The sequence below is a fragment of the Neolamprologus brichardi genome, chromosome 12 (genome assembly GCF_056152115.1).
Source record: "Neolamprologus brichardi isolate AB-2024 chromosome 12, ASM5615211v1, whole genome shotgun sequence".
NCBI classification, from domain to species: Eukaryota; Metazoa; Chordata; class Actinopteri; order Cichliformes; family Cichlidae; genus Neolamprologus; species Neolamprologus brichardi.
In genome coordinates, this window is record NC_142115.1 from 33,692,476 (window position 1) to 33,714,707 (window position 22,232).

Sequence of the window (22,232 nt, forward strand, 5' to 3'; positions counted from 1 at the left end):
TTTATTAGATTGATCAGTGTTGCTGATCTATGAAATATTTTGGGTACAGTGTGTTTTTTTTACATACAGGTATAACAGAATAGCTTTAGTGTTGTTGTTGTTTTTTAACTTGAGTATGAACTTATACAAAAAGCAGCAAGATATTAAAAAAACAGTTTTATTGATTAAAAAACACACTATATCGGGTTCATATCGGTATCGGCAGATATCCAAATTTATGATATCGGTATCGGTATCAGACATAAAAATGTGGTATCGTGCCATCTCTACTGAAAACTACAAAAGGCTCTGAACCTTACTCCTGCTACCTTAGAGCTGAAGCGGTCAGAGGTGTTTTGCTCGTCAGTCATTCACTCAGACGGGCTGTGAAGCAGGCTCTGGTAGAAACGTGAGATCTTTTTACAGGGACGCTCTAGGTAAGTACTTAGATCAAAAACCCAAGATCAGCAAGAGTTTTAGAAGATAAAATGGCATTTTAATGTAAACCCCAAATACCTTTAATGCTGTTATAGAGCATTTCTTTGTGTAGTTACACTGCGAGTTCTGTTCTGAAATATGCATGACTGACTAGCTAAGAACAGAATATTTCCCAGATGTCTCCTCTCAACAATAACAAGGCTGAGCTTTATGATTGCATGGAGGAATCTCACTATATAAACTATCCTCATTCACAGTCATAGTTTGTTCTGATCACAAGGAACAAAAGCGAGAAAAAGAATGAATTGTTTTTGAATCGGATGCATTTCAGCTTGGAAAATTGTTTTCTTTGGAAAAAAAGAAGGAAGCTTCAAAGGTCACACAAGTTCAAACTTTCTCAAATTAAATACTTTTTTTGATGCAAAACAGAAAGATTTTTCTTATAAAGTTTTGTTTTGATTATTTTAATTTTGGAACTAAGGACAAAATGTTAAGTCTTGCAAGCACAAAAGGTCTTTTGACTGGTGGTGGTCAGAGGGCCCGGTGGCGCCAGTGTCCGGCAGCCTCACCTCTGTCAGTGCACTCCAGGGAAGATGTGGCTACAATGTAGCTTCCCATTACCAGTGTGTGAATGTGTGTGTGAATGGGTGGATGACTGAATGTAGTGTAAAGTGCTTTGGGGTCCATAGGGACTAAGTAAAGCGCTATACAAATACAGTCCATTTACCATTTACCATTAAACAATGGCAGCTTTTACATTTTGCTTTATAATTTCATACCCACTGCTATGCAAGTATTAAAGTAGGATGCCTCAGCTTAGTGAAAAACAACTGGAAATCTTTTGTAGAAAGACTGGTGGTGGTTTTAGCTATACGGCAACCTTTGCTGTCAACCATAAACTGAAATGACTGAGTCGTGTTATTTACTCAGATTAGTAATCTAGATCACTAACGATGTGCATTGTAAAATACCACAGTATTTTACAATGCCACATTCCCAAAGTGAAATTACAAGGCTCAGAGGTTAGCTTTTTAAATACATCCCGACTTCTAATCAGGAAAATAAATTGGCCTCTTGGATTTAACTGTCATTCTTATGTTTAAAAAGAATGACTAGATAACATCTAATGTGTTCTTAAACATTCATAACTTACGTTTTGGTTGTTTTTATTTAAAAAAAGGGTTGCTTTTTTATTTTGACAGATTTGAGCTTTATTTTATTTTTTATCACATGACGCTTTTAAAAGTTCTTATTGTTTTTACTCTTAAACCTTTGGAGGTTTAAGTCCTCATCGGCAATGACCCAAACCCAGACATTAACCCTATACGAACAGAATATGTAATATCTATTTATTTAAAACCTTTGCAGTTGCCTTGTGGCTACGGTGTTAAAAAGGTATCGAAACCTAGCAAATAATCAGTAACTTATCAATAATGAGATCAACTATTCGGGATGATCAACTGCTGTAAGAAGCTCATAACTTTAAGATAATAATTCAAATCTGTATCTTAACCTTTAAATCTAAGTTTTTATCTTATCGAAGCCAAAACCAAAGCAGAGTTGGCAAATATGTCTGGCCTGCAGTGGTCAAGTTTAAATATTGGCCAGTCCATATTTTCCCAACTTAAACTTTATCTCAAGTATGTCTCTCATTAGTTATTAGGGTGATACAAGCTCTTGAACTCAAACCCCTTGCTCATAAGAAACGATCTAACATCTTGACATCTTTGTCAGACTCTCTTTCAGAGATGTGCCATCCAAACTTGCTGGCACTTGCAGTGCTGCTATGCTCTACATTGTTGGTAAATGGAGGGAAAGTCTTGGTGTTCCCTGTGGATGGAAGTCACTGGATCAACATGAATATCATCATCAAAGAGCTTCACTCCAGAGGTCATGAAGTCACAGTGGTGCGGCCAAACGACACCTGGAGCATCAAGTCAGAGTCCCCTCACTACAAGACCATCCCTATAAATTCCTCGGCTGGATTTGATAAAGAGCACTTTGGGGCATTTGTAATAGAAACACTGACCATGCGTCGACAAAGTGCTTCACTGTGGACTCGATTATCGATGGAGCATGACTTAGTGAAACAGTTGTATCAAATGCATGTCAAGGTGCTTGAGATGGTGGAAGGAATGTTTGAGGATACCAAGCTGATGCAGAGCCTCCGTGATGCCAAATATGATTTGGTTCTGACCGATCCTGCAATTGGTACAGGTGTTCTTATGGCTCACCGTTTGGGTCTTCCACTTGTCTTTAATGTCCGATGGACTATTCAGGGTGATGGCCATTTTGCAATTGCACCTTCCCCACTCTCTTACATTCCCATACCAGGGTCAGAGCTGACTGACAAGATGACTTTCATTCAGCGTTTCCAGAATATGCTCTACTTTTTCTTCTCAACTTTACATATTCGGTATGTCACAGAATCAACTTACAAACCATTTGTCCATCATCATTTTGGCAGTGACGTACATTACATGGAGCTGTTTCAGTCAGCAGACATCTGGCTGATGAGAAACGATTTCACCTTTGAGTTCCCTCGACCCACAATGCCAAACGTTGTCTACATGTCAGGATTTCAGTGCAAACCCTCCAAGCCCCTGTCTAAAGAGCTAGAGGACTTTGTGCAGAGCTCGGGTGAACATGGTGTCATTGTGATGACACTGGGGACGCTGGTAGAAGAACTTCCAGAGGACATCGCTGAAGACATTGCTGCTGCTTTTGCAGAGCTTCCTCAGAAGGTGATTTGGAGGCACAAAGGCAAAAGACCATCCACCCTTGGTAATAACACATTAATCTTGGACTGGTTGCCCCAAAATGACCTCCTGGGTCACCCCAAGACCAGAGTGTTTGTGGCCCACGGAGGCACCAATGGGATACAGGAGGCCGTTTACCACGGTGTGCCCCTGGTTGGCCTGCCCCTTATGTTTGACCAGGCTGATAACTTCTTCAGGATGAAAGCAAGAGGTGTGGCCAAAGTCCTTGATATTGCAACAGTGAACAAAGAAAACTTCTTGGAGGCGCTAAAGGAGGTACTCTACCAACCATCCTACAGGGAGAAGATGAAGGAGCTGTCCAGCATCCAAAGAGATCAGCCTATGAAACCGCTGGACCGAGCCATGTTCTGGATCGAGTTTGTCATGCGGCACAAAGGAGCGGCGCACTTAAGGACGGAGTCTTACAAGATGTCCAGCATCCAGTACTACTCGATTGATGTGGCAGCCTTTCTGCTGACAGTTATTCTGCTAGTATTTACCATTTTTATTTCAGCAGTCAGGTTTCTGTTGCGTAAGTTATTTTACAGAAGCAAAGTCAAAAAGGAATGATGATTGTGTTACAAAATTTGTATGCTTGTCGTCTGTTCTCTATGCAGAAGAAGGACGGAGATAAATTCGTACTGGTAGTATAACAAACCTGAGTGTGTGTGCAGCTCAATTCAGCTATACAAACCTCACATTTTCTAATGACCTCGGTCTACTCATATTTCAGATGTATTTTTGCTTATTTGTCAGTATCTTAAAAACTTAAAATAGAAATTATTTTCAATGTTATTCAGGGAAAAGTTAGTAAATGAAGCAAGCAAATCAATGACTCAGTTATGGGTTTATATTCATTTGATTTGGAATAGTCTGCTGTTTAAACACTTTAAGAATCATCACATTTCCTACAATTGTCTAACCGTTAAACAGGGACACAATTAAATGTTTCTGACTGTCGTATGGTGATGATGCCTAATCCTTTATTAAGAGCACATAAGAAGAGTTTGGTCTCGTGCAGTGCTCAACAATAGAATGTATTTTTTTATATGTATTTTTGTAGAAATTTCACAGAATTTTATGGTGATATTTTTTTAATTTATTACTAAAACTTATGTATCCTGACCAACTTATTCACAGTAATATAGAACCAGTGTGCAAGTAGCTGAAGTTCACTATGTATTGTATATTTTCCCACTCTTTTAAATGTTGTTGGAATACAAAATAAAGTAATTTGAAATCTGATACAACTTGATACACGCAATTTATTACATTTAACTATGGATCACTATTCATCACTTTGCTGTTTTAACAAAAAATAAATACAGAAATGTCTGAATTGTTAAATTTAATAATAACATGACTACATTTAACTAGTTAAAACATATATTCAGGATTTATTAAAGTTTTGCATCTGACACCTATTTATTATGCGATTTTTCTTTTTTTATTGAGGGATAATTGAAGTCACTATTTTTGTCAAGTTTCAGCTTTACCATTTTGTTACATGAAACATTTTAAAAGTTCTTACTGTTTTTACTCAAACTTTTTGAGGTCGAAGTCATCATCAGCAATGACCCCCAACCCCGAGTAGTATTTATTTAAAACTGTTTCCTAAGGTTTTGATCATCAGACAAAAAACTACTAAACATTCTCACTGGCAATATATGAAAAACTATGAAGGGTTTGGTTCAGGGGCGATTTTAGCCCAGTTTTAGAGGTGCTTCAGCACCCCCAAAATGAATCAAAGCACCCCCAAAGATGTCTTACTTTTTTTGAAAATATTTGCTGTTTGTGGGACACACACTAAAAGTATAAAAAGCATACAGTACTTAATTGAGATGGAACATTTTAACAACAAAAGTATAGATAACCCCTCCCCCCTCCCAAAATGGTTTGTTCCAGCTCGGCTCTCTTCTACTTGCTCTAGCACATTGACTGTAGAAAACTGTTTTCTACAGTCAATGCTCTAGTGCCGTTGCTGCCAGAGCTATGGTGGCTGAGACGCAGCAGAGCGGAGGTGGAAGTGCCTGGCTCATAACAGGACATAATAGCTGCATTTAACTTTCAGTTACTCTTTATATAGTTAGGTAGGAGTCAGACCATGTTTCTTTTTAACTGAAAAACATTACACCACATAACCTGCTGTGTTGAAAATAGGGCTGCCACGATTAGTCGACTAGTCACGATTACGTCGACTATCACTGATTTAATAGTCGACACGTCATTTTGAAGCTTTGTAAGATCACAAAAGACGCAGGAACAAGTAGTAGAATTTAAGAGTGTAATAACGGACTGAAACAGAAGATGGCAGCACTGCATGTACAAGGATGCCAGCTGCCGATAAACCCCGAAGAAGGAGCTGTGTCCCAGAATTCATAGCGCGGCCCAGCTCAGTTTCCAACAATGGCGGCAGCTAGTTAGTTTTAATATTACTCTTATTATTCTTTCTGGGTCACAAAATAAACGTTTAGCATATTTTCAGGCGAGAATGTAGCTGTGTAAACCTCAAATATCTGCTCAGTTTATCAAGACACCACATATTTTCAAAAGCGCTCTGACGTTTTCGGAGACATCTGTTACCCACTAGCTTGATAGCTAGCCGGGGGCAAGGCTCACTAGAGCCGCTGAGAACACCGGACTCCCGGCAAATCGTTTTCAAACCCACTGCGGTCTTTTGCTACTCAGGTTAAACATATATAAGTCACTTAGATAACTTAAAAATGTTATTGTTTGGCTTTTTTTTAGTATTTTATTTGTTCCTGAGTGAATCGGTTTGGCTGAGATTAAAGTTATAGTTTTTACACAGCTGAATAAACGTCAAGCAGACAACTGATTATCAGAAGTGCAAGATGCTCGAGAATATACTCCGGTGTCCTGTTATATTTTAGATAACAATGAGTTTATTAAACTTCACCGAAACAATCTGCAAATTTCATTCAAATTTAATAAACTATCATCTTGTCTTTATTTTTAGTTAGCACATACCTTAAACACTTAAAGCTGTAAGCTAATGATAGTTATATAAGAGCAGATGCATGCTGGTGCAATAAGCTGTAAGCTGTACATCCAATGGATGCATGATCTGATTAGTCGACTAATTACAAAAATAATCGGTGACTAGTCGACTATCAAAATAATCGTTTGTGGCAGCCCTAGTTGAAAACGTGTTTTCCGACAATGTTTGCTCTGTAGTAAAATTAGCGATATTTGACTGCCCTGTTGATCTCATTGAAATGTATACAGCCTATTTAAAATCTAAAACTTAACATTGTCCGTAGCCTGCTGTTGTTACCACTGTCCTGTTTGAAATGTAATGAGAGAAACTGGTTATTTTGCCATATGTGCATGTGCCGATATTGAACCCAAGGTACTAACTAGCTAACTGACTGGATGCCCATTAACCTTATAACTCCTGTTGTGTGTGTGTGTGTGTGTGTGTGTGTGTGTGTGTGTGTGTGTGTGTGTGTGTGTGTGTGTGTGTGTGTGTGTGTGTACAGATTGTCAGTCCAAAGAGGGAGAGAGGAAAGAGGGGAACATGAGGACAAAGTACAAGGTCAGGAAGTACCAGGTAAGAAAACAGACAGGGAGTACTAACAGGCAAAACAGGAACTGTTAAACTGGCAAAGAAAAAGAAAGACAAACAACTAATACAAACAACTCATACAATCTGGAAGTTGTGTTCTCCCTATATTAAAGCTGCTATACAGAATCTGCAAAACAAACTGGGTTGTCAGCCCTGGCACTGCATTACCATATTGAGCTTCAGTCAGAGGAAGGTTGCCAAAGACTTTATAAAGCTCAAGAGTGAGGCTGGTGCCATTCCAGATATGTTAACATTGTACAATCTTCTGGATAATCAGATCTTCCCCAAACTGAAAACTGTTATTCAGGTTGCCCTGACAAACCCAGTTAGCAGCTGTAGCTGTGAAAGGTCTTTTAGTGTCTTGAGTCAGCTCCATACCTGGCTGAGAAGGACCATGGGTCAAAGCAGACTCCAGCACCTGGCTGTGATGTCAGTTGAGAAAGAGATGCGTGAGAGACTTGACCACCAAAATGTGATAGACGGATTTACCAACCTCAAGGTGAGGCGACATAGGTTAAAAGAAAAGAAAAAATCTGCAGAGCCATAGTAGTATCTGCAGTAAAGATATTTTCATACATTGTATACATTGTACCAAAGGCCAAGTGTCTCCATTTTCTAATAATATTTTGTGTATTTCAAGGACTCTTCTATTTTTGGAGTGTATTTTTTATGTATCTGTATTGTATTATACATACACATTAGAAGTGAATCTCTGTCCAAAAAATGCACACAGTTTACTTTTTACTCACTATGAGCATCATTTATCATTTTTCCCCAGTAATTAAGGTTAGGATATGTATTTTTTCTTAAATTCCAATCCATTCTTCTTTGGCAGCATTTTAATAACCTTGATCAGATTTTATGGTTTTGTTACAGACTTTTCAAAAAAGTGTTTTGCTATTCTTTCAAAAATGTGGGGATTAAATTGTGTTACAATGTACAAAACAGTGATGTCATGTTTTGTGGCGAGGACCCAGGCACAGAGAGACTTGATGAATTTAAGAATCTTATGATTTAATAAAGAAATTTGCAGACTTGCACAGAGAGGGTAAAATTATGATGACTGATAATGGAGATGAAGACAACAGACGATGAGGACAGGGAGGAACAGGGGTTTAAATGCACCAAGGAAGCAGTCAGAGAGAACTCGGGACAACTGGAGGCATTTAGGGATGCAGGGACTGACAGAGTCAGTACCTTGCCTGGATGGGCAGCTCTCTGGGTGCTCAGCACCCCCAAAGCTCTGATCCTAGAATCGCCCCTGGTTAGGTTTAACGTGATTACCTTTCATTAAGCACTAACGTCTTATTTGCTGCATGAGTAAAGTGAAGTATTGGACTGTATCACTTTACCGGAAGAACGTGAAAGCTGAAGAATTTGTTCAAACTGGTCTTATCTCATGGGGCGACCGTGGCTCAGGGTGTTTGGAATCGCATCTGTAACGGGAAGATCGCCGGTTCGATCCCTGGGCTCTCTGTCCTGGTCGTTGTGTCCCTGGGCAAGACACTTTACCCTACTGCCTACTGGTGTTGGCCTCGCTTCTCAGACTGACAGGCTGTGGCTACAACTGTAGCTTGCCTCCACCAGTGTGAGAGTAAATGAATAGTGGTATTGTAAAGCGCTATATAAATCCAATCCATTATTATTATCCTGAAGAACAGAAATTTACCATCGCTTTCGAATAAGAAATAAAGAAGCTTATCGGTGTTTCCTTACATTATTTAATTTGACCTGAATCAATGCAAGTTTTTAGTTATTGAAACCAAAGAAGACTTGAAGGACAATCTCATAGTGTTTAGAGTTTCACTTTAGTTTCTCAAATTCACCCGCATTTCTTTTTTTTTTTTTCTCAAATGGTACAGTGAATTCTGCCTTTTTTTCTCATATTTACACTTTAATTAAGATCATATGAACAGTCTGGGGTTCCAAACCACAATCACCTTTACTGTGCAACATGCTCGTCTCTAGCTCCCAAACTTCTTGTCAGCCTCTATTTATTGAAGGAACACAAACTTTAAGTTATCTGCAGATATAACTTAACCCTTAAATCTGAGTTTTTATCTTAAAAGCCAAAACCAAAGGAGACCTGGCAAATACATCTGACCTCCAAGTTTATATATTGGCCAGTCCATATTTTCCCAACTTAAACTTGATCTCAGGTAGATCTCTCATTAGTTATTAGGGTGATACAAGCTCTTGAACTCAAACCATTAGCTTAAGAAATAATCTAACATCTTGACATCTTTGTCAGACTCTCTTTCAGATATGTGCCATCCAAACCTGCTGGCACTTGCAGTGCTGCTATGCTCTACATTGTTGGTAAATGGAGGGAAAGTCTTGGTGTTCCCTATGGATGGAAGTCACTGGATCAACATGAATATCATCATCGAAGAGCTTCACTCCAGAGGTCATGAAGTCACAGTGGTGCGGCCAAATGATACCCGGTACATCAAGTCAGAGTCCCCTCACTACAAGACCATCCCTATAAATTCCTCGGCCGGATTTGATGAAGAGCGCTTTGGGGGATTTGTTATGAAAACACTAATCATGCGTCGACAAGGTGCTTCACTGTGGACACGTTTATCAATAGAATATGATTTAGTGAAAGCGTTTTATGAAATGCATGTCAAGGTGCTTGAGATGGTGGAACGCGTGTTTGAGGATACCAAGCTGATGCAGAGCCTCCGTGATGCCAAATATGATTTGGTTCTGACTGATCCTGCAATTGGTACAGGTGTTCTTATGGCTCACCGTTTGGGTCTTCCACTTGTCTTTAATGTCCGATGGACTATTCAGGGTGATGGCCATTTTGCAATTGCACCTCTTACATCCCCATACCAGGGTCAGAGCTGACTGACAAGATGACTTTCATTCAGCGTGTCCAGAATATGCTCTACTTTTTCTTCTCAACTTTACATACTCGGTATGTCACAGAATCAACTTACAAACCATTTGTCCATCGTCATTTTGGCAGTGACGTACATTACATGGAGCTGTTTCAGTCAGCAGACATCTGGCTGATGAGAAACGATTTCACCTTTGAGTTCCCTCGACCCACAATGCCAAACGTTGTCTACATGTCAGGATTTCAGTGCAAACCCTCCAAGCCCCTGTCTAAAGAGCTAGAGGACTTTGTGCAGAGCTCGGGTGAACATGGTGTCATTGTGATGACACTGGGGACGCTGGTAGAAGAACTTCCAGAGGACATCGCTGAAGACATTGCTGCTGCTTTTGCAGAGCTTCCTCAGAAGGTGATTTGGAGGCACAAAGGCAAAAGACCATCCACCCTTGGTAATAACACGCGAATCTTGGACTGGTTGCCCCAAAATGACCTCCTGGGTCACCCCAAGACCAGAGTGTTTGTGGCCCACGGAGGCACCAATGGGATACAGGAGGCCGTTTACCACGGTGTGCCCCTGGTTGGCCTGCCCCTTATGTTTGACCAGGCTGATAACTTCTTCAGGATGAAAGCAAAAGGTGTGGCCAAAGTCCTTGATATTGTAACAGTGAACAAAGAAAACTTCTTGGAGGCGCTAAAGGAGGTACTCTACCAACCATCCTACAGGGAGAAGATGAAGGAGCTGTCCAGCATCCAAAGAGATCAGCCTATGAAACCGCTGGACCGAGCCATGTTCTGGATCGAGTTTGTCATGCGGCACAAAGGAGCGGCGCACTTAAGGACGGAGTCTTACAAGATGTCCAACATCCAGTACTACTCGATTGATGTGGCAGCCTTTCTGCTGGCAGTTATTCTGCTAGTATTTACCATTTTTATTTCAGCAGTCAGGTTTCTGTTCAATAAGTTATTTTACAGAAACAAAGTCAAAAAGGAATGATGATTGTGTTACAAAATTTGTAACCACTTCTGTATTTAGTTTCAGAAAATGAGCTCAATATAAATGTTTCTTGAATTTTCATCTTGAAATTGTGAATACAGATAAACAAGACAATGTTGCTGACTGACATTACTGTACAATCTTTATAATCCATACATGTACCCTTCAAAAAGTTAAATAATAATTTATATTTAAATGTAATTAAATTTAGTTACAGAAAAAAAAGACATTAGCATTCTGGCCATTATATTTACCGTAATACAGACACAGTGTGCAATATATATATTAAAAACAGTACTGTTCCATTTTCTTACCTGTCAGCATAAATCACTATCAGTCACGATTGGTTATTTAAGAATATGCCTTAATGTTTCTATTGCTGATGTAATTATTAATTTAGCTATATTAATAATTACTACATGATTTTGGGATTTCTGCTATCTAATTCGTTTTCAGCTTCACAAAACATAATTTAAATTCTTAATTATTTTGTCTTAAACCTTTGATGTCTACAAATGTTTGGACACACCTTCTCATTTAATGTTTTTTTCTTTATTCTTCTGAGTATTTACATTGTAGATTCTCAGTCAAGGCATCAAAACTATGAATAAACATATCGAATTTAAACAAAAAAGTGTGAAATAACTCAAAAAATGTTTTGGATTAGCCTCCTTTTGCTTTGATTACTGCTTTGCACACTCTTGGCATTCTCTTATTGAGCTAAATGAGATCACCGGAAATTGTTTTCCAGCAGTCTTGAAGGAGTTTCCAAAGATCACAAGCACTTGTTGGCCTTTTTGCCTTCACTTTGCTGTCCATCTCATCCCAAAACATCTCAGTTGGGTTTAGGTCAGGTGACTATGGAGGCCAGGCCATCTGGCACAGCACTCTATCACTCTCCTTTATCAAATAGCCCATACACAGCCTGGAGGTGTGTTTGGGGCCATTGTCCTGTTGAGAAATAAATGATGGTCCAAGTAAACGCAAACCGCATGGGATGGCATGCCGCTGCATCTGTTCACGTTTTCTGCATTGCACAAAGACACGGCAGGTGGAACCAAAGATCTCAAATTTGGACTCATTAGACCAAAGTACAGATTTCCACTGGTCTAATGTCCATTCCTTGTGTTTCTTGGCCGAAACAAATTTCTTCTGCTTGATGCTTTTCCTTAGTCGTGGTTACTTAGCAGCTATTTGACCATAAAGGCCTGATTCACACAGTCTCCTCTGAGCAGCTGATGTAGAGATGTGTCTGCTGCTTTAATCTGAGGTGTGTTAACTTGCAGTTTCTGAGGCTGGTGACTCGAATGAATTTGTCCTCAGCAGCAGAGTTGACTCTTGGTCTTCCTTTCCTGGGGTGGTCCTAATGTGAGCCAGTTTCGTTGTAGCGTTTGATGGTTTTTGCGACTGCACTTGGGGGCACATTCAAAGTTTTAGCAATTTTACGGATCGACTGACCTTCAGCTCTTAAAGTAATGATGAACTGTAGTTTCTCTTTACTTAGCTGATTGGTTCTTGCCATACTATGAATTCCAACGGTCGTTAAATAGGGCTGTCAGCTGTGTATCAATCTGACTTCTGCACAACACAACTGATGATCCCAATCCCATTAAGAAGGCTAGAAATTCCACAAATGAAGCCTGACAAGGCACACTTGTGAAGTGAAAACCATTTCAGGTGACTACATCATTGAGTGACTACTCATTTAGAGAAGGCCAAAGGTTTGCAGCAATGTCAAGAAAGCAAAGTGTAGCTACTTTCACGAATCTAAAATATGAGACATACTTAGAGTTATTTATCTTTTTTCTTTCTTTTTTTAAATACATAATTCCAGATATTATGCTTCATATATTTGATGTCTTCAGTATGTATCTACAAAAGCAGAAACATTTATTTTTACTAGAAAGTTGTAAAAATAAAGAAAACCCATTAAGTGAGAAGGTGTCCAAACTTTTGACTGGTAGTGTGCATCATCATCGGCAGTGACCCCAATCATAAACCTTACCCTATTATTAAGCCTCATAAACCAAACAGAATATGTATTCTTTCATTCATTTAAAATTCTGACCATGTTTAGCACATGGCTTTCACAGTGAATTAAAGTTTATTGAAATGTATTTGACAATGATATTTTGCATCAACCGTGATGATTACTTCCTAAATTTGAAATTAAATTTGAACCTTTATCAACAGTTTGATGTCTTTATTAGAATTCCTGATTATTCTTGTTATACTTATGTTCTTTTTTTCCTGTTTCCTTGTTCCTTTTGTGTTTAAAACATGGAAATATAAATATTCTTCATTATACATAGAAACTCAGAGACCCATCCTTGCATTAAACATCAGCTAGATTACAGCAACTATGTTTGTGTCCAGCCTGTCCACTGTCACGCTTCTCTTAAGACTGAACTAATTAGTATCTAAATTCTGGATAAGGAAACACTTTAAGCTAAATTTTGAATGATTTCTTTTAACTCTTACTATTCATCAGATGTCATCTTTTACTGTAAACTACAGAGCAAAAAAATATTATATTTAAAACATAAAATCATGTCGATTCTGAAAGAATGCTCAGTTAGTATGTGGCTAAATCACTGCTTGACCCTAATTCGGTGTATGTTAAGAGGTTAAGGTTAAGGGTTTAGCCCAGGTCTACACAAGTGACCTGCTGCTGAGGTTATACAAGCCAGAGAGCAAACAGCCACAGATCCTCTGAATCAGGTTGAAGTTCCTGGCTGTTGACTAAAAGCCAGGCAGACCAGGCTGTTGGAGCGACAACAACCCAAGTTAAGTCTCTTTTTCTTGACTCTCTTCTTACTGCTTTACTATTAGTTCATCATAATTCTGATAAATATTTGGGGATTATCAAGCTGTGAGGCAAGAGGAGAAAAGGTTTAACTTACAGCAGCTGGAAGGAGTAGAAAGAAACAATTCTCCAGGACTCAGCTGGCCATCCTGTTGCCTGTTCACGTCTGCCTCCTTGTGGTTGTTAGAGGAAGGACTACATGGAGAGAGATGGCACATATTATAGAACCACGGGACTCATTTTAATTTCATCCACCACATACAATACAAGATTGTAAAGAGGATGAGCTCATGTTTTTACTTGACTGCTCTATGAAGCCCCCCATTGTTTTCCCCCAAGTGAATCAAGAAATTCAACATGGGAAACTTTTTATTGGATTATGTTTTTCTTTCTTACTATAAAATAAACTTTATAGCCTTAAACAGTCAAAAGTCAGACAATTCATTTACAGCCCTCGTGTGTCATAGTTTTTCACATGAGTTCACGCTGTGCGTTTATTATGTTACACATAAAAATCGTGACTTAAAAGGAATTAAACAAGTGGAACCGCACCTTCTCGGACAGACCCTCTCCTCTCCTCCCATGCTACCGTTCCTCAGCCCCTTTTGACCCGATGAGGTGACGGCAGTGGTGCGGAAAGCCGTCTCCAGGTAGCTAAGTGGCAACGTCCTGTTGACTGGCTGGTGAATCTGAGCTCCGCTCCACCGAGTCAGAGCCGCCCGGCTGCCCACATAGAAATGAACAAGGGCAGGTAAGGAGTCGAAGGCCTCGCCCTCCAAGCTGTACTGAACCCGAGTGTACGTCTCAGCGGACTGAACCACCGCCTTCCCGATGAGGAAGTGAAGCGTTTTCTGCTCCCACCGGCTGGTAAGGACAAAGTCACCCTGACTGGACTGAGAGTCCCTGACAAGAAAGTCACCATGGTTCACCACAAGGCTCTCCGACACCTGAACAGATGTTTTAATTTCTGTTAGTTATTAGACGTTTCATCATTTTTACATTTATACTGATGTGATTAAAGATGCAGTGTGATGTTTCACTTTTATATTATGCTGTCTAATTGATATATTAATTTTATTTTAAAAATGTTTGGAATGAATTGGGTTCAAAAAATACAATACTAGTCACATAACTCAAAATGTATCTGTTTTTAATAGTGATATTAAGAATATTTGTGAAAGTTTTTTACATTTGCACATCTAAACACTTAGAGGAAGAAATCCAAGTCAGTTTAAATCTCATTCCTGAAAGTGTTTCTCAAACTGTGAGGCTTGGATAGGGCTGCTGCTGGAGGGTGAACCACCAGGGGAAAAAATAAAGTCAAACTAGGGATGCAACGATACCAATTTTTTCAAACCGATACGATACCGATACTTGGATCTGAGTACTTGCCAATACCGAGTACAAAAACCGATACTTCTACCACACACACACACACACACACACACACAAATGCAATGAATTGGAAGACAGGTTTTATTTTATTCTCTGCCGATAATAAATAATATCTTAATAAAAATGACCACAAAAAAATTTCAAGTGAAAAATAAGCACTTCTCTTAAATTATTGATCTCCACATTGTAATTTAACAAAATATCACTGAACTATTGGCACTGTCTCGAGCTTTCAGAATAATAAATAAACACTTCTGTTTGGAATAAAATAAATACAAATTAGGTTTGAGAATAAAATAAACTTTTAAATTATTGCAGAGTGTCCATATTATAAACAAACGAACAAAATAACGAAAGTATTTGGCATTGACGAACGAACTCCCCATCTGCCCGTGGATCATCAGTCCACTGTGCCGTTAAACCAAGGACTGACATCGCACACACTGCTTGTCTTTACCTCTTTAGAAAGTTTTGGTACCATTATCTCCCTGATGTATGGGCTGGGAATTTCAAATCGCAGCTCGAGTATGCTGAGAAGACGGTGCAATCCTATGTTTTCCACGACCGGCATTGGCTGGTCATCCAGAGCAATAAAATGAGTCAGAGCCTCTTATTTTAACTGCCTGTGGATTTTCTCTTGACATTTTTCATCGCTTTTCCAAAACCTGAGTTAAAGTTGGCTGTTCCGGTCCACACTAATGACATTTTGTTTAGCCTAGCTACAGCAGCCTCCAGTTTCTCTTTTTTTACTCGTCTAACCCTGTGCCTGTTTTGCGCGGGATGTCCCCCTAGTGGCCAATCTAAAAAACTACAACAAAAATGACAATCCACCCTCTGATTAATGAAATAAGTTAGTATCGGTTCGTTATCGGTTTTACAGTATCGGTCCCGATACCCGATACCAGTATCGGTATCGGTGCATCCCTAAGTCAAACTAACTTAAAGTAAACAGGATTCATGAAAAATAAACAAGCATTTCCAAACACTATGATGCTGACCTTTATTTCAATAAATTCCCTTTTTGTAGTGACACTAAATGACTGATAAGAATTGTGGAAGCATCAACTTTTCTGCTTCTGCTTTTTTGATTTTTGTATTTAAAATGAAAACTTAGAATAGAGGCTGGCATGTATTGAACAGAGAGGAAAACCTTTTAAAGGGGTTTTGTAATATAAAGTATACCTGAACTCCTTCTAACGTTATTCTGTCTCCAAAGTTTAGCCCGATGCTCCCCCTTGTGGCCTAATAGCTACATGACTGTGGTATCTGAATAAATGCAGTGGTTAGCTTTGCAGTCTGGGCTTTGCTGTGTGGGGTTTGCAGGTTCTCCCTGTGACTGTATGGGTTCTCTCTGGGTTTTGCAAATGTGAATGTTTTCTGTCTCTCTGTTAGCACTGCGATAAACCGGCAAACTGTCCAGAGTGCACTCCACCTTTCACCCTCTGTCTGCTGGGACAGGCCCCATTGACTCTCAACTGGATAAGCAATTAAGAAAACCGATGGAAGTTATTTCTACAGGTTCTGATTGTTCAGTTCTGCTCTGAATCCAGTTCTAGCTGGATGGGGCAAAGGCATTTCTTTAAAACAAGCTTGCTTTAATAATATGTTTTTTCAAAACCCAAAGATACTCTCTGTTTTATCAGGAAGCAATACAGCAAATCTGACAGAAAAAGAAAAGATGCAAAAGAAAAGGTGTTCTAATGGTGATATAGTTATCCATGCTTCAGTGAGCTCATTAGTCTCTTAGATTGAAGATGCTTTTTAACCAGCATGAGCTTTTCCCCTGAAACAACAACCTTTTCCCTTCAGGTAGCCTTCATTCCCACATCAGCCAGTCAGCTTGTCCTTCCATCATAGGATGTTGGATACATCTGACTTCTTGATGGGTGCATTACATATTTTTTTAAACTTCATTTTATGTTTTAGTTTTCTTCTTTATTCTCTGCAGAACTACTTTGTTACATTACTCTTTATGTTACTTTTTTGTTACTCAGTATCACCTGTGTAGATTCCGATTAACAATCTAACACTAAACCTTTCATATTCACACATATCTGCACAAAACAATCCCTGTCCTAATAAGGAGAACACCTAAAAATCCTTTCCTTTCACAGCCTAGACAAATATCTGACAAAACCAACAACCGATTCGGTGAAAAAACAGCCCACAGAGCACATCACAGGAAAAATATTTTTCTGTTAGTGGGTTCGACTGTATGAACAAGTATGGAAATGCACACTCCTACAAGACTTTTGTTGCGTGTTGAGAAACAAACTTTGACTCTTTGGTTCACGCTCACTTACACTCTGGGTCAGGAGATGTGTAGTCCTCCTGAAGGTTTCCCTGATTGGTTAAGTATACTAATTTTCTTTAGCTCCAGTTGCTTCATCACGAGCCTCACAACTTTGGTGATGAAGCAGCTGGAGTCCAATGTTTTAAAAAAGTGAAAGGAAAAGTAAAGAAACTAAAATTAAACCAACTTTTGAGAGCATACCCCCCTCCCCCCCCCCCCACTCACTACCATCCCCACACCCCCTTAACCACCACCGCCCACTATTTCCACTCTCTTGTTTTTGTTTCATTGCTGCATTTCTAATCGATTACTATCCCACGCTCTAGTCTGTATTAACGTCGATCAGTAACTAAGAAACTAAAGCCATTTTTGTTACGTAATGTTCACAGCTGGTTTGTGGTGAAAACACACTTGTAGGGCAGATGCTGGGAACTGTTTTTTTCTCCCCCACATATACTTTTCCAGATATTACCTGACGTAGCCGTCAGAACCACAGTTGGGCAATTGGACTATAAATAGACGTAGCCATTGTGAGATCACTCACTGATTTAAGCCTCTGCATTTTGAAGCTTCGTCTTTGGTCAATACCACATTTCTTGGTTTCTTAGAGCTGGAATATTCATACATATTTAAACTTACTAGCTAATGCTACCTACAACCAAATTCATGGAAAGTATTTACTACAAAGCAAGCCATATTATTTGCCAGATAGCATCATTAAAAGTGCTCCGCAAGATACCAAACTTGGTTGAGAGGTCTAGTTCAGTGAGTCAATTTAATGGAGGTCAGGCCTAGCAGGTAGTTGTTGGGTCTACCTGTTGACACACCTGTCATTCAAAACAGTCATCCCCTTGAGATTAATAAAATCCATACAGTTGATAAGAGAGCTCAATAGTGTTTTTTGAACAAGGCTGTAAACATGTCTATGTTTGCTGGATATACTTTGACATGGCGTCAGCCTCAAGTGGCCATTGGAGGAACTGCATGTTTTTGCCACTTCAGTGTTGGTTTCTTTTTGCAGCCCTGGAAATGCTTGGTCAAAATTAAACAGTCCATTACAGTCTGGCCCGTGTGATGCCCAGTTCCATGCAAGTGACGCTGTGTAATTGTCTGGTACAAACTGAGTACCCCTCGATGCCTAAACATTGAACAGCCAGTATGTTCAGGACTGAAACACACTATTTCCTGCTGAGTGCTGCATAAGTAACAGTGCATAACGTCCAGAACTGATTCTCCCAACATTGTCTGAAGTTAATGCATGAAAGCTAAAAACATCCTTTATTCATAGTTCCTTTTTGTGTAACCCTAAATAACACAAGTAATGAAGTGTTTTTAAAAATTCTGAAATTTTTATGCAACAGCTGCAAAATAAAAAGTGTGTATTTGCATGTGCGTATGTCAGAGGCAGACCTGCCAGGGGATGCATCCGTGGTACCAAGCGTGGCTCTTCAGGTTTGTGCCACTCAGCCTCAGCTCTTCCTCCAGCTGCTTCCTCAGTTTCTCAGACGGCGCCTCCAACCAGAACTTCTCCTTGGAGAACTTAAAAGACTAAATTCTGCTAGTCTATTAAACTTAGAATCTTCACTTAAAACTTGAACTTTTTGTTCAGTGTTCTCTACCTGGGTTTATATATATGGGTTTTGGCACAGACACATTTTTAATGATGCATTTCCATGATTTGTTTCTATGGTTTTTGCATTTTTGCACGTGTTACCCTGTAACAAAAGTCACAAATTTTTAATTCAATTCAATTTTATTTATATAGCGCCAAATCACAACAAAAGTCGCCTCAAGGCGCTTCATAGATACAGAGAAAAACCCAACAATCATATGACCCCCTATGAGCAAGCACTTTGGCGACAGTGGGAAGGAAAAACTCCCTTTTAACAGGAAGAAACCTCCGGCAGAACCAGGCTCAGGGAGGGGCGGCCATCTGCTGCGACCGGTTGGGGTGAGAGAAGGAAGACAGGATAAAAGACATGCTGTGGAAGAGAGAGAGGTTAATAACAGATATGATTCAATACAGAGAGGTCTGTTAATACATAGTGAGTGAGAAGGGTGACTGGAAAGGAAAAACTCAATGCATCATGGGAATCCCCCGGCAGCCTACATCTGTTGCAGCATAACTAAGGGAGGATTCAGGGTCACCTGGTCCAGCCCTAACTATATGCTTTAGCAAAAAGGAAAGTTTTAAGCCTAATCTTAAAAGTAGAGATAGTGTCTGTCTCCCGAATCCAAACTGGAAGCTGGTTCCACAGAAGAGGGGCCTGAAAACTGATGGCTCTGCCTCCCATTCTACTTTTAAATACTCTAGGAACAACAAGTAGGCCTGCAGAGCGGGAGCGAAGTGCTCTAATAGGGTGATATGGTACTACAAGGTCATTAAGATAAGATGGGGCCTGATTATTTAAGACCTTGTATGTGAGGAGCAGGATTTTGAATTCAATTCTGGATTTAACAAGAAGCCAATGAAGGGAAGCCAAAACAGGAGAAATATGCTCTCTCTTTCTAGTCCCTGTCAGTACTCTTGCTGCAGCATTTTGGATTAGCTGAAGGCTTTTCAGTGAGTTTTTTGGACATCCTGATAATAATGAATTGCAGTAGTCCAGCCTGGAAGTAATAAATGCATGAACTAGTTTTTCAGCGTCACTCTGAGACAGGATATTTCTAATTTTAGAGATGTTGCGCAAATGGAAGAACGCAGTCTTACATATTTGTTTAATATGTGCGTTGAAGGACATGTCCTGGTCAAAAATGACTCCAAGGTTCCTCACAGTGTTACTGGAGGCCAAGGTAATGCCATCCAGAGTAAGAATCTGGTTAGATACCATATTTCTAAGCTTTTCAGCGCCGAGTACAATGACCTCAGTTTTATCTGAGTTAAGAAGCAGAAAGTTAGTGGCCATCCAAGTCTTTATGTCTTTAAGACATTCCTGCAGTTTAACTAATTGGTGTGTGTTATCTGGCTTCATGGACAGATAGAGCTGGGTGTCATCTGCATAGCAGTGAAAATCACAACAACAGTTGCCTCAAGGCACTTTATGTTGGAAGGTAGTCCCTACAATACATACAGAGAAAACCTCAACAATCATATGACCCCCTATGAGCAAGCACTTTCACGACAGTGGGAAGGAAGAACTCCCTTTTAAGAGGAAGAAACCTCCAGCAGAACCAGGCTCAGGGAGGGGCGGGGCCATCTGCAGTGACCGATTGAGGTGAGGGGAGGAAGACAGGATAAAGACATGCTGGGGAAGAGAGACAAAGATTAATAACAAGTTTACAACTAAACAGGTATTTTAGAGGTTTTGCGCAAATGGAAGACATATTCCAAGGTTCCTCACACTGTTACTGGAGGACAAAGTAATGCCATCTGGAGTAAGATATCATATTTCTCATCATATTAGATTTTTCGGTCCTATTACAATAACCTCAGTTTTATCTGAATTTAGAATCGCAAAGTTACAGGTCATCCAGGTTTTTATGTCTTTTCCTGCAGTTTAACTAATGAGTGTCAAAAATCTGAAGTGGTTTTGTTAATTTCATTTTCCTGATTGTAACTGGGTTTAGAAGCAGGTGATTCACTTTGAAATGTAAATTCACCACAGCAGAAGAATACAGGAAGAGTTTGGCATTTAGGGCCCGAGTTCATCACTCCACAGAAATATGCCACACACAGACTGACATTGGGGAGTGATCGGTAACCCCCTCAAGCCTGTAGGTAAAAGCTTTAATGGTGGAAGCGTTGAAACAGTAGGGCAGTGATTTAGAAAAGCTTCAGCACCGACATGTCAAAGGCAGAGAGGGGAAATTTACAGCTAAATAGACCACAAAAAGTAGGAGGTTGGCTTTGTTATATGGCCCGGGGAAAGTGAGGCATGTTGGTGTGTATGCTGCAGCGCGGCTCGAGTTGCCAGCTAGCTCACAAGCATGACTGTTTTTATTCAATAAATCCTCCAGTGAAATAAACGTTTATTTACACTTTTTGATAAATAAAGAGCAAAACTGTTTAAGATTACAAAAATGATCTGCACCTGTGTGCCGTACTCGTGCAGTTAGGATCAGTTCACTCCCCTCACATTAAAAGTGACATCGTTATAATAAGAAGAAAAAAGAAACAAAGAGGAAACACAAACTGACCCCAGGTTACATTTAATATTCTCTTCAAATTATAAAATCCTAATAATTGAAAAGATACAAAAAGTTATTCTGTTATTACATTCTACAATGTGACATATGTTTGTGGATTTAGCTAAGGTCCAGCCTTTAGGGAGATTCAAACATTTACAAACATGAGCCTATCAGACTGAGGCACAGCCTCGGTAACCTCAAATAGCACCACATATTTACACTTCCAAATCATGTCATCCTGTGCCACTGTGGAGTAGATGCAGTCCTTTGTTAGGTAAACTAACACAGGACAATGTTGATCTGTGACGTTGTTGAAGCAGTGCAAGTCCTCAGTCAAAAATAAAAACACTCTCTGGAGACTCCATCAAAGCATTTAGTGGTTTCTTTCACAAGCTGTCGTCATTCTGCTGAAGCTTTCAGATAAAGTTCCTCAACCTTGAGTTACATCAGTTTAGCTTCAAAGGAACTGGAAAAGTGCTGGTACGGGAAGGTAAGCATTTATAAAATTTCAGTCTCACTCTTCAAGTATCCCGGTCTGCTACATGTGACAGATTTGAACTAAGTGGGTGCACTGCTTCGTTCTGGTGTCTACACGCTTAGGAAGCCTCCTTGTTTGAAAGATCACAGCGCTTTCCCTTTTAATGAGCTTTCAGTGGAGGAGCTTCTCAGTGTCCAACACAGTAATTGTCCATGTATGTAGGCATGAGCTCATAAACAAGGCCTCTAAAAACAGTGCTGGGGTCAGTGTCGTCTGATGGGTGGCTCCAGCTTGTTGGACAGGGCGGTGAGCACCTGGTCAAACTTAGAGTATCGCAGAGCCTGTTTCTCCTCGGCCCCCCGGTTCCCCCACAGCAGCCGCATCTGGAAATCGGTCAGGAAAAGCTCCAGGACTTTGGCCTGCTCCCGGAAACCTGCAACATCACATCAGTTTAACATTATTAGCAGCACAGGAGTGTAGAGAGGAACAAGAGGACTACCATTTCTACCACAGAGGTCCCTGTAACTGGACCTG

General features: G+C 39.8%; 1 protein-coding gene and 4 pseudogenes across 4 annotated transcripts in view; 3 read left to right on the forward strand and 2 right to left on the reverse strand.

The window, feature by feature from the left end:
- The first annotated feature begins 381 nt into the window (after nucleotides 1-381).
- On the forward strand, nucleotides 382-3,746 carry LOC148100327 (UDP-glucuronosyltransferase 2B31 pseudogene; annotated as a pseudogene). Its single transcript, XR_015719885.1, has 2 exons — nucleotides 382-416; nucleotides 2,152-3,746. The product of XR_015719885.1 is annotated as a UDP-glucuronosyltransferase 2B31 pseudogene (transcript).
- The window catches only part of LOC148100328 (UDP-glucuronosyltransferase 2A2 pseudogene), a 41,973-nt pseudogene continuing 20,127 nt past the window's right edge, over nucleotides 387-22,232 (forward strand). Inside the window, exons 1-2 of the transcript XR_015719867.1 lie at nucleotides 387-416; nucleotides 6,677-6,747. The product of XR_015719867.1 is annotated as a UDP-glucuronosyltransferase 2A2 pseudogene (transcript). The remainder of the gene's footprint in view (nucleotides 417-6,676; nucleotides 6,748-22,232) is intronic.
- LOC148100329 (UDP-glucuronosyltransferase 2A2 pseudogene) lies at nucleotides 9,058-10,598 on the forward strand (annotated as a pseudogene).
- Nucleotides 13,276-20,879, reverse strand: LOC148100330 (SH2 domain-containing protein 3C-like). The gene is made up of 5 exons (XM_087849641.1): nucleotides 20,874-20,879; nucleotides 18,503-18,631; nucleotides 13,957-14,351; nucleotides 13,502-13,599; nucleotides 13,276-13,361 (listed from the first exon to the last, which is right to left on the reverse strand). Exons 1-5 carry the CDS (start codon nucleotides 20,877-20,879, stop codon nucleotides 13,276-13,278), a joined length of 714 nt encoding a protein of 237 aa, XP_087705767.1.
- The window catches only part of LOC148100331 (SH2 domain-containing protein 3C-like), a 32,536-nt pseudogene continuing 31,353 nt past the window's right edge, over nucleotides 21,050-22,232 (reverse strand). The window contains exon 10 of the transcript XR_015719886.1: nucleotides 21,050-22,131. The product of XR_015719886.1 is annotated as an SH2 domain-containing protein 3C-like (transcript). The remainder of the gene's footprint in view (nucleotides 22,132-22,232) is intronic.

Excerpts from the sequence above, each read along its gene's own strand:
- LOC148100330 (XM_087849641.1), bottom strand. Across the intron at positions 14,352-18,502 it reads ACGGATGCATCCCCTGGCAG|GTGTCGGAGAGCCTTGTGGT; the intron begins GTCTGCCTCTGA and ends ACATCTGTTCAG. Across the intron at positions 13,362-13,501 it reads TTCTACTCCTTCCAGCTGCT|CCTGGTCTGCCTGGCTTTTA; the intron begins GTAAGTTAAACC and ends TCGCTCCAACAG.